The 12,305-nt window shown below is 42.9% G+C and overlaps 1 protein-coding gene across 2 annotated transcripts in view; it reads right to left on the bottom strand.

Moving 5' to 3' along the window:
- The window catches only part of CACNA1D (calcium voltage-gated channel subunit alpha1 D), a 1,365,963-nt gene that overhangs the window by 641,926 nt on the left and 711,732 nt on the right, over positions 1-12,305 (bottom strand). For both annotated transcript variants that reach the window (XM_078661595.1, XM_078661596.1), the window contains exons 10-11: positions 10,664-10,751; positions 5,238-5,264 (exon numbers count right to left, since the gene is read on the bottom strand). In XM_078661595.1, coding sequence (XP_078517721.1) covers positions 5,238-5,264; positions 10,664-10,751 — 115 coding nt within the window. The remainder of the gene's footprint in view (positions 1-5,237; positions 5,265-10,663; positions 10,752-12,305) is intronic.

Below are 12,305 nucleotides of genomic sequence, written 5' to 3' on the forward strand. Positions count from 1 at the left end.
TATAAAAACCTCGGCTGGTCCCCAGGGAAGATCTCCTGAGTTTGCTCTCATCTCCATGGCTCCCCAGCAGCCCCCAAATAGGGCAGCGAGTTCAGCTCCCCCACAGGCTGTCACCGTCGAGGCCCTTCTACAACCCCCCGGGACTAACTCCGTACCAGCCAAGCCACCTAATTCCAACAGGTCATCCTCCCTTGTAGACCCAGTTCCTATAATACAATCCGGTGTTTGCATTGCTCCAACACCTTTAATGAACCCCCCGCCCAGGCCACGTAGGCCTAACCTACCCCCAGAGGCGAATGATTATACGGTAGTCATGGCTGGCGTCCCCCCACTTGAAGCAGACGAAGCTGAGGACTTTAGTTCTCTAAAAAGTAGGGTAATCAAGTGGCTGAACGTGAACAGACCCCTCCCGGTACATCTAAATAATGAAATCATAATGGTTAGAAGGGTGCCTTGGGTGGGCAAAACATACAAATCCATAATAGGGGATTGCATATTGGTGAGTTTCAGAGATGCTGGAACTGTTAACCATATATGTCAAGGAAAGAATAGATCACGGGAATCAACCATTCAAACCCTCCATGTGTCTTTCTTTTTTCCCCCAATCCCTATCCCTATATACCCGACTCAAACCCATGACAACTGGACGAGGGTCGCACGGAGGGGAAGACAACACGAATTTAACCCCTGGCCACCATCCAGCCGCCCGGAGCTACCTTTTCATACTTTCAACCGGTTTAGTTGCCTGAATGGTCTCGAGGGGGTCGATTGACAAACGGGCAGGCTTTCCACCTCAATGGGTACCGTCCCTTTAGGAGACGGGAATAAAGGGGTCCTAACAGGGGAGTTGGAGCAGCGAAGCCCCCCAGAACAGCAAACTACACCTAGCTGGGTCGGGAGGTCTGTGCTAGATGTGTCCATGGTTACAGATATTGAAAATATAGGAAGACTTGGGCTGGACACACGAGGGTCAGAGACAGAGACAAATATGGGGCCCCATGGGGGAATTGAGCATAGCCACGAGGCACTGAGAATTATTTCCTGGAATATAGCAGGTTTGGCAGCCAAATTCACCAACAAAGAGTGGTGTGATTACATTAGAAAATTCCATGTAATCAGCCTGCAGGAGACATGGGCTCTTGACAACAATTTTCACTTGCAGGGGTACAAGTGCTTTTTTGTATCAGCGCAAAAATCCAGATCAGGGAGAGCCATGGGAGGATTATCTATTTATGTAAATCTAGACCTCGCAGGCAGTTGGTCTACCCCGGACTGGAATTCCAAAGTGATTCAAGCTGTACGGTTCTCCGGGAAGGGGTTAAGATTCACAGTATTTAACATCTATAATAAGGTGGCTGTGGGAGACCACACCTCATTTGCAGCAGAGTTGGAACACAGATTGGGCCGGGAAACAATAGTCCAGAAAAAGGGGCAGTCATATGCGCTGCTGGTCATGGGAGACTTTAATTGCCACCTTTGTTCGGCACTGGTCCCAGCAAATACAGACTGGTCTGAATGCCCCGTGGAGAAGGGGCCGCATTTCTCCCACACGCCGACAGGGTCGGCTTTTAGTAAGCTCCGGCTTAATTACGATCTAGAGCATACTATCAACATGATGGGCACACAGAAGGATGGTACACTCCCACCCACATTTAAGGGCAGAGGTTGCTCATCTATCATAGATTATATCCTGGTTTCAAGATCCCTACTAAATAGAACTATTAGCGTAGGAATTGAATGGAGCAGTTTCAGCGATCACAACCCGCTAGTTTTGGAGTTGATGTATTGGTGGGTTTCAAGGGCAGAGACCATTGCACAACCATGGAGAAGGTAACAGATCAGGGCAGAAGACTAAGGTGGTCCAAAATAAATGGGGAAACTTTTTACAAGTCCTTGGTGAATGCTGGTAAATTCGCTATTAATGACTGTTTAGATACAGATGTCCATGGACCGAGGCTACTTGAAGCATTCGGCCAGATTGCTAACCTGATTGATGGCCTATTAAAAACTAGTGCGCCCACAAGGAACCATGGTAACCCTCGATGGTTCGATAGGGATTGCTCAAAAGCCTTGAGGGTGCCTAAAAGCAGTCTTAAAATTAAACCAAGGGATTCCCAAAAAATTAAGGCGTGTAGGGAGAAATATAAGGAAGAGCTCAAGAGGAGGAAACTTGCCTTGCAGGGAGAAGCGTGGGCAGACTTAAGAGAAGCAGGGGAAAATAAGGATATAGCCGGATTCTGGAAGATCATTAACAAACCCACTTTCCAGGAAAATGATACCCCGGAGATAGGGTCTAACATCCTTCCAGAACAGTGGGTTACTCACTACAGGGGCTTGTATAATTATGAGCCCGGTACCCCTGTAGAGTCACCTGAAACACCAATTCAGGCTTCAACGGTAATTTTCACTATCAAGGAGATTACTGCGAAGATAGAGGGTTTGACTAAAAACAAAGCCCCTGGCCCTGACGGAATCCCCCCTGACCTGTTTCTGAGTTGTATAGAACTCTGGGCCCCCATAATGACCAGGGTGATAAACACTGCCATTACCTGTGGCCTGCCACCGTCCTGGTCTAAAGCCACAATTGTGCCAATTTTTAAGAAGGGCAACAGGGGCGACCCCAAGTGTTATGGTCCTATCTCTCTGATCGATGTATCCGCAAAACTCCTGGGTTGGGCGATCCTTAATAGACTGTCTGAGTGGACCGATGAAAATAACATCTTTTCGGACACTCAATATGGATTTAGGACGGGGAGGTCCATCAGTGATCAATGCCTGAATCTTTATATGCTGACTGCCAAATACACTATGGCTAGTGATGAACCCATTTACATGGGTTTCATGGATTTGGCAGCGGCATTTGATCACGTCAACAGGGAGAAACTTTGGCACATGATGTCTCGTATGGGGATAGAGGGTGGCCTAACCAACATACTAAGGGAACTACATAGTGACACTACGGCCAGGGTTCGATTTAACAGGGAGGGAGGGCTGACCGACTCATTCCCCTGCATGAGTGGAGTTCGGCAAGGCTGTATTCTTGCCCCATTTATGTTCTCACTTTACATAAATAATTTGGAACAGTTTCTGTTAAATTTAAAGGCAGATTGCCCAAGGGTGGGGTCGCGTCATATTCCTGTTCTGCTTTATGCAGATGACGCGGTCCTGCTTGCACGCACACCCAGGAGCTTACAAATCCTGATTGATGGATTTGTCAAGTTCATGGGTGCCTTAGATCTTTCTGTTAACCTGGGCAAATCTTATGTGCTCCTGGCTGGTAAAAAACCCTGCTCTAAGTTCACTTATATAATAGGAAATCACATAGTAGAACAGGTTAAAACATTTCCTTATTTAGGTGTAATCTTTGATGGTGCCTTACAGTTTAATTCCCTGGTCGAGGAGCGTTGCAGTAAAATGGTTGCTTCTAACGGGGCTATAGCAAGCTACGGTAGGAGGATAGGTAGGTGGAGTCCGGAACAGGTGATGAACCTGTATAGCTCCATATGCTGCTCAAAAGTAATTTACGGGGCAGAGGTATGGGGCTATGTTAATACTACAAGAATCCAACAGGAGGAAAACAAATACCTAAAAACAGTCCTGAGGGTACCCCCAAGTACTGCTGGCTTTATAGCACACAGGGAACTAGGGAGGCCCCACCTAGATGATTTGGTAAAACTAAGGCCAATTGTGGCCTGGTTAAAAATTTGGGTTAATCCTGATGAGTCTCTAAGCAGAGAAATCTTAAAGGATTGTTTGGAGAGGGACAAATGTATGTGAATATCATGGCTCAATTATGTAAAGAATACCCTAGAGGAACTAGGTTATGGAAATCTCTTTACCAACCCGGCAACAATTGTAGCCCAGCACAAGATGCATGTAAAGAAAGCTTTCTTAGAGCTGAAATGTCAACGTAGAGCTGAGGCTGAAGGGCTTAAAACGACAGTGAGGGCCCATAACCTGGTTAAGAGCGTCGAGGGGATGGAGCCATATTTGTACCTTATGCATAATGCACAGGACAGATTTTTGATGTGCCGTTTTAGACTTAACCTACTCCCATTTATATTGGCATCATCAGCAGGGTTTTCAACAACTATTGAACAGAAGGGATCCTGCGGCTGCGACAACAGGTCTCCGCAGGATTCCCTTCATTTTGTTTTACTCTGCCCTTTTTTCACAATGCCCAGGCGTAGATTTCTAGTAAATATTTTAAAACAAGCTAAACTGGAACATGCTAGCGAGGCACTATTCTTTTTACAAAAAGCATCGGACCCTTTAACACTGTGTAGTATAATGAATTTTATTAAAGTGGCGGTCCGACTAAGGTTAACCAGGGGAGATAAATGATGGTTTTTAGAATAGTTATTGATTTTCTTTTTTCTTTTTAATGTGTTGTACTTGTTCTTCGTGTCTCAGGCTGGTATTAATATTTTAGCTTGGGGATCTTGAAAATGTTTAATGACTTTTTACTTATGTATATATGTACGTGCTTTTATGGTGATTTTTAATCATCGAATAAAGATCCCTTGAAATTGAAATTGAAGTATTATGCATGTGAGATAATATCACTTCTTTTAATTTATCGACGCCTCCATTGGTCCTTCAGCATCCCCCGCTGCAGTCACATCTCCAAACACCAGCGTGAATTCCACTGGCTCCCAGCCAACAAAAGAGTCATGTTCAAGCTCCTCACATATGCCTACGAAGCCCTCCATGACACCGAACCAGCATACCTGAACCACTGCCTCTCATTCAACATACCCACCAAACACCTCCTCCTGCCGAACTGTCCCTTGCCACCATCTCTCAGATCCGCAAAATCAGGACCAGAGAAAAATCCTTTTCCTACCTCATCCCCAAAGCCTGGAACACTTTGCCTCTCCACCGCAGGCTATCCCTGTCGCTGACCCAATTCAGGAAGGATCTCAAGACCTGGCTCTTTGGCTGAATCTCAGTGCTCAGTAGGATATGCAGCCCCCCAGCACATTGAGACCCTCAAAGGTGAGTAGTCACACTTAACAAATACTGCTTGATTGATTGATTGAGCTCTGCTGTGATATATCAACGTGAAAAGGCAGCATTTTCTGACAGGGCATATATTACTTACTGTCTGCACAACCAACAAACAAGCAAATTAGGGAACAATAAAGAATTTAAAAATTTTTCAACTCACACGTGTTACATTCATTCCATGCAATTTTAATAAATAAAATTATGGATCAAAAAGGTAATACATTTACCTGAACTTTGACTTTGAGAGGGACAAACTGAAAAAGAAAGTATGTGTATAAATGACATTTTACTAACAATTTATATCAAGAACAAGAGCATATCATTTGTGGAGAGCATGTGGCTGTAAACCCAAATTAAAAAATAAATCTGCACATTTCAGAACAAATATTAAGTCAGTGTATTTCTTAATGGCATATCACTTTCAGTCTCATGGTAGACATGTATGGGCTAAGAAGAAAGAAAATCATTACTCAGAGACTTGAAATAAAAAGTACGGTGAGCCTAGAAAAATGTACAGGAATATTTCTATTGAGAAAATGACGAAACACATAATTGACAACTACATCTTATTTATTCTTTTTCGTTAGACTTGTATCTCAAAAGCATGTGGTACTGTAAGAGCAATGTAATTGATAACTTCACTCATATCCAATCTTCTCCCTCCTTTTCAAGGAAAGAACAAGTAAAATCCAATGTCCAGAATTTGGGATTAACATTATATTTATTTAGCAGAAGTATTAATTCAATCAGAAATCTTTTGAATAGCTACTATGATGTTACATTCTATAAAGACGGGGTATATAACCAGGTTTAGAGAAAATGTTTTGTGTGCAATACTTGCACCAGTTGAGTGAATTACACTGCCTAGCGTTAGGGAGTTCCAGTGCAGGGGCCTAAAAGGAGGAAGCATTAGAACTTAGATAGCAGTGCAAGGTGACCAGCTTGTGACTGGAAGACTGAGGTTGATGGATATGAGATTTGCCGGACGTGTAAAAAGAAATAGGATATCAGAGATGCAATTTGAAACTGCATTTCTTTAATGCTTCATGTCCATAGACCTGTAAACTTGTGAAAGTGCTTCACTGTGTGGAGATGGTGGGACCTAAGAGGGGCAGTGCTTTGTGCTGAGCAGAGTCTGAGGCACTTTAACAACCTTCCGCCCTCCAAATGAGAAAAAAAGCAATGCTTCTAAGACTCCCGCCGATCTCCTGGGGAGGTTTTACACCCAATGTTGTGTGATACACTGTGGCACAGAGTGAGTTGTAAGGTCTGGGTAAGCAAGGTAAATAAGAGAATCTTGTACCGATTGATTAATTGAGGCTTTCACTGCCTTTTATCCCATCAAGTAAGAGGGTATAGGTCGTTGAGTCCGTTGATGGAGATGTTAGATATCAATGATGTCGTTGATGATGCCATCTAAGATATCATCAGTGATGTCGGGCCCGATTCACAGAATGAACTTAAGACTCAATTCTAAACTTACTACTATTTTGGTATTCACAGAATGCACTTACTACTTTTGGCATTCACAGAATGAACTTACTACTTTTGGTATATACAGAAGTTAGGATTTTGTCTTAAGTTTGCCTTAAGACAGATTTAGGACAGACTTAAGTCAGACTTAAGACAGACTTAAGTTATGATTGTGTCTTAAGTCCTAACTTAAGTCTGTCTTAAGTCTGTCTTAATCCTAGTCACTGAACGAAATGCAACAGTGGTGAGACGTTCCGTGAACAAAATGCCAAGTCAGAATATGAGGGTGATGCACCAGGTTAATCGACACTAGAAACAATGTGTTGATCTTCTCCACGCGCTGGTGACGAAGTGTTGATCCTTCAAGCAGTGATTCTGGAGGCAGATGGCAGTGCCTAGTGCCGTACGCAGGGTCCACACCTCGCAGCAGTGGTGATGCATGGATCCCAATGTTGTGCCAGGCGATACATCGGTGTCGATCGCCACAGAGATGTCGAAGCACAGATTCTGGCAGATGCAGCACTTTCAACTCACATCTACAGGCCCTGTACGGGATTAGTATTACTTGGCAGAGCAAGGCTTACAGCAAGTAAAGTCCGGGTGCTGGAGATATATCCCTGAGACTTCAGCAACAGGAGGCAAGCCCACAAGCCCTTGGAGAAACTTAAGTCCTTAGGATGTAGAGAGCAGGTCCAACACAACAAAGCAGGCAGCAAAGTGGCAGTCCTTCCTACAGCACAGCAAAGCAGTTAGCAAAGTGGCAGTGCCTCCTGCAGCACAGCAGCTCTTCTTCCTGGCAGAATACCCTTAGTTCCAGAAGTGTTCTCAGTACATGGTGTCAGAGGGCCAGTACCTTTACCCATTGTAGCCTTTGAAGTCGGGAGACATCCAAGAAATGTCTTTGTAGTACACAAGACCCTTCTCTGACCCGGCTCCAGACTCGCTACATGGGGGTATGCAACCCTTTCTGTGGGGACAAGACACAGCCCTTTCAGGTAGAAGGGTCCACCCCTCCCCCTCACCCTGCTCAGGCAGATCCATCAACATGCAGATGACCACTGAGGCACACCTACCCTTCCTTTGTGTGTGGCTGTCTACAGGGAATGCAGGAAGCCAAATGTCACCCACCCCAGACGTGAATTCCAGAGACAGCCAGAAGGCACCAAATGATTTAAGTAAGGAAATGCCAACTTTTTAAAAGGTGCATTTTCAGAACTTCAATCAAAAAAACCAACTTCACTAAAAGTTGTGTTTTTAAATTGTGAGTCCAGAGACACCAAATTTGGTTTTCCTATCTTTTTCCAATTGGAAGCTACACTTTAAAAGCTTTACAAGGCAGCCCCAACGTTATCCTGCGGGAGTGAAACATGAATTGTGGAGTATTTCACCACCAGGACATGTACAACCTAACAGTACATCTATCTCTTTTTAAGTACACTGCACGCTGCCATTGGGTTGTCAATGGCCTACTCTAAGTGTGACTTATGTGTACTAAAAGGGAAGGTTTGGGCTTGGCAAGTAGGTTAACTTGCCAGGTCGACACAGCAGTTTAAAACTGCACCTACAGGCTCTGCAGTTGCAGGCCTGGTACATGTTTAAATGGCTACTTATGTGGGTGAAACTATCAGTGCTGCAGGCCCACCAGTAGCATTTGATTTATAGGCCCTGGGCACATGTAATGCACTGTTGAACTAGGGACTTATAGGTAAATCAAGTATGCCAATTTTTATTGATAAACCAATTACTGTCACATTTTAGATGTAGAGCACATGCATTGTAGCACTGGTCAGCAGAGAAAATGTGCACAGAGTTCTACAACCAGCAAAAACAAAGTTCAGCAAAACAGTCAAAAACAGGAGGTCAGAATGCAAAATGTTAGGGAAAACCACACCGAGTATGCCAGGCATAACAGAGGAGTTAAACGTAGGCCTTCTAATAGTAAAAAACAATGTTTAATAACCACCAGGTGTAGGTAACTGGCATGAGTGTAAGTCAACTTTCTGGAACTGGGGAAGATAAGAAGGGGACTGGACCTTCTGTCTGTGAACTGTGTGGAAACCTAATGGGTTGGACCCCCTCCCACTTGTACCCAGGACTGAGAAGTTGATTCTTAGGGTCAGTTGTCTGACCTACTGTGTGGCAAGCTCCTACAGTCCCTTATTCTGAAGTGACCAGCTGACCACTAAGAACTGGATCTGGGCAGGACCCTCTTGGCCCTTAAGTGCTGCTACTGAGGTCTTGAGAGCCGTAGAAAGGATACAAAAGAACTACTCCAGAAAACACTAAAATTTGGGACCTTTGGATTTCCCAGAACTTCAAAGCGTTATCGAGATCAAGTGCCCCCTCCCCTTATGGAATATGGCACCTGGAGTGGCCTCCCAGGGGCCAATAAAGGCTCAGGATGGGGGGACGCTCCTTCCTCCCCTTTTTGTACATTTTGGCCCTGTGGAAAGGGCTTCCCGGGACCTATAATGGGAAGGGACAGGGGCTGCGCGCCCTCTTCCCCTTATGGAATGCTGCCCAGGGGTGGGTTCCCCAGGGCCTGTAATTGAATAATGAGCCCTCGTCACCATTTTGTTTTGTTTTCTGCTGCCACGATACCGCAGAAGAACCACAGGAACAAGACCTGCAGGATCGAAGCAAAAGTGGCTGATTTGTTTCGCATTTAGGCCGGGGTGGGGGCTGGGTGTTCTGGGTCCCAACCATAAGGCCGAAGAGGGCTGTGTATCCCTACACTGCCTCTTATGCTATTATTGTTTTTTACTTCAGGACAGTGGACTAAGTCCTTGAGTCCTGTAATAGTTGGCAGTAACATTTTTCTTATGATGCTCGTAGCAAATCAGAATGCTCACTCCCGCAGGAGTCTGACTCTCCCGGAGTGAGATGGCTCCAGAGGAGAAAAGCCCCTCAGGTCAATCAGGGCACTCTAATTTTAAACTTGGGCTCACACAAGACTCTCTCAAGCCACTCCTGGATCTAACCATCCAGATATGCCATTATATTTAAACCTTAATTTCTCAAAAACCACTGGGAAGATTTATACCAAATCACAAAAAGCTGAATCTGCAGACTAAGATCTTGTTTCCTGCCAAATTTTGTGTAATTCAGTTCAGCAGTTTTTGCGGTAGAGCTTCTTAAAGAAGTCAATGGAAAATGGATTGGGATATTTGCGTTTTGGGAACCCCCTCTTTTCTCGCCCCCTGCTTGATGAATCACCCCAAAACGTTCCAAGCACAAGCTAGTCAAAAAGTAGAACCTTTTTCTAAAGTTTTGTGGAAATTCGTCAAAAGGTGACAAAGTTATTGGCAATACAAAAAACGATTTTTCAATGGAACAGACGACCTAACTATAACTACCCAGGGTCATAGATCCGAAGGTAAGAATAATAACTAAACTTACCTATAGGTAATCACCTTGACAATATACTTGTAGTAAATATTCTGCCTTGAATATTTTTGGAGGTCAGTATTAAAAATGTGATATTGAGGAGGAACACTATTATAAAAAGCTCTATTAAACCCATTATCGGGTCTACTTAAGACGTGCCTGTTGTAAACAAGCCTGCAGCTGTAAGCAGTCCAGAGCCTCAAAGTTTTTCAATCAGTAAAGTGCGTTATACAAATTTTTGAGTTAAAATTATAAAGGTAGAGCATCTCACCAGCCATTTCTCAATGTTTGCCACTACATGTACATGTTCTGGCACCAGGACGTACTAGTGCATACTAAAAAGTGTTAATAACAGTGGGATGAACAAACCAAAACAACTTCAAAACAATATTTGGGTAAAAATGCCAGGATTCACAAACCCTTGAGGCGATATCTAATACTGTTGTTTATAAGACTTGGATTCCCGCTTATAAGGTGACCTGAGCCTATCTAGATATAACAAAATTTAGCTCGTAAGGCTTCATTCACATGACTACTTCACAACATTGACTGCCTAGGCACATCTGCATAGCCCATAATATAGCCTGCTGGAGGCTGGAATTAGCCACGCAAATGGCTTGCCAGTTGACCATACTGGTTTGCTATACCATCTATATGAAGAAGCATTACAAGGTTTTTGTTATTATTTCCTGTTAACACTAGCAATCTGAGGTGGCTTGCAAATATACATGGTTATGCAGTTGGTTCTCTAAAATATTTATAATGTTGCACCAAGAACTGGATCTGTGCTTACCACATACTGCCGCAGCACCCAGCATTTTCGACATCTCCACCCACGTTTTCTGTGTTGACAGATTCCGTTTCACTCGTGGGCATGCTAGCTGTTGTAAGAGAAGATGCGCAGATCAATAAATTATACATTAATTAGCATGTATAAAAGGTTAGGTACATCCGTTTTGAAATGTACAATATTTTTTATTTTAAATTGCTCATTGCCTAGCCGCACAATATAATAAAGCTTGTGAAACAATATAATCAGATTTAACAAAGATTTTGAAAAACACATTCTGTTCAAATATTTTATCTGAAATAGAGGTGAATTTTACCCCTTTAAATTGCAGATATTAGCATACTGAAGTAAGCTTTGGCCATTTGCTAGTGGCATGTTTTTTTGAAAGCTAAAGGACAGTACATTAGAGAAAATGCAAAAAGAGGGGGAATTCAATATTGCGTTTGACACTCAATTATTTCACTTCAAATTCTTGGTAAAATTACAATACAATAAATATTAGAAATGTTGGTATTTTAGTTTTCTTTTTTGATTTTGGTACACTAAACTACATACAAACACAAAGTTGCCTTTGGTATGCAATTGCTGCATGACATATGTCATATGAGCGCCATGAAACAGCGGCGTGAAATTATTGGAGTGTGACTTAAAACGCAAACTATAATTAATAAATAAAATAAAACATATATGCAAGTAAGTAACTCAATTGGCAGACCATATTCTCGTAACTAGGGCATAGATGCATCAAGGTAAAATCCGCTCGCAAAGGGGCAGATTCGCGACCGGTATTTTTGCATTTGGGATGCATCATCCCAAATGCAAAAATCTCAAATTAAGAAATCGCAAAATTGCGATTACTTGCATTTAAGGAATCTCAAATTGAGATTCCTTAAATGCAATGCATTAAAGTTTAAAAAATAGCGATTTTGCTAATAGGGCTCGCAAATTACCATGAAGTTGAACTTCATGGTAATGTGCAAAAACTTTGAAAAATGCACTAAAGTGTATTTTTCAAAGTTTCATGTTGCGCACACACATGCCCTAAGGGCATGTGTGTGCTCAACATATGTGCACAGATCAATTTCAGGGGGTGCACCAGGGTGTCCTTTGGACACCCCTGCACCCTTGAAATCGCATTCTCAATTTGCGATTCGCTAATTGCGAATTGCAAATTGAGAATGTCTGCCCATAGGAATGAATGGGGAGGTATTCCCTAATTGTGACTCGCAATTTGCGAGTCGCAAATAAGGAATTTTAAGAAATCGCTATTTTTTTTGTTATTTCTTCATGCATTGCATTTTGCTATTCCTTAATAGCGAATCATTATTTTTCGCTATTAAGGAATAGCAAAAAGGGTTCTTGATGCATCTGGGGGTAGGTCAATTAAAGTGTTTTCAAATTACAGTTTCAGGATTTCAGAAGCTGGAAGGAAATTCTGAAATGTTGCTTACCTGGCAATACTTTATGCCAACCACTGTCTTGTTTAAAGTGAGCAGACAAACTAGCCAAAAAATGATTTTCCTTAACTCAATGTTTAAGGATAGGTTTTTCTGGCTGGTACAACCAAACTATGGGCCATATGTATGAACACATTTTCCCATAGACACAGAATGGGTAAAACCCTTTGATACATCTGGCCCTTAAA

The sequence above is a fragment of the Lissotriton helveticus genome, chromosome 9 (genome assembly GCF_964261635.1).
Source record: "Lissotriton helveticus chromosome 9, aLisHel1.1, whole genome shotgun sequence".
Taxonomy (NCBI): Eukaryota; Metazoa; Chordata; class Amphibia; order Caudata; family Salamandridae; genus Lissotriton; species Lissotriton helveticus.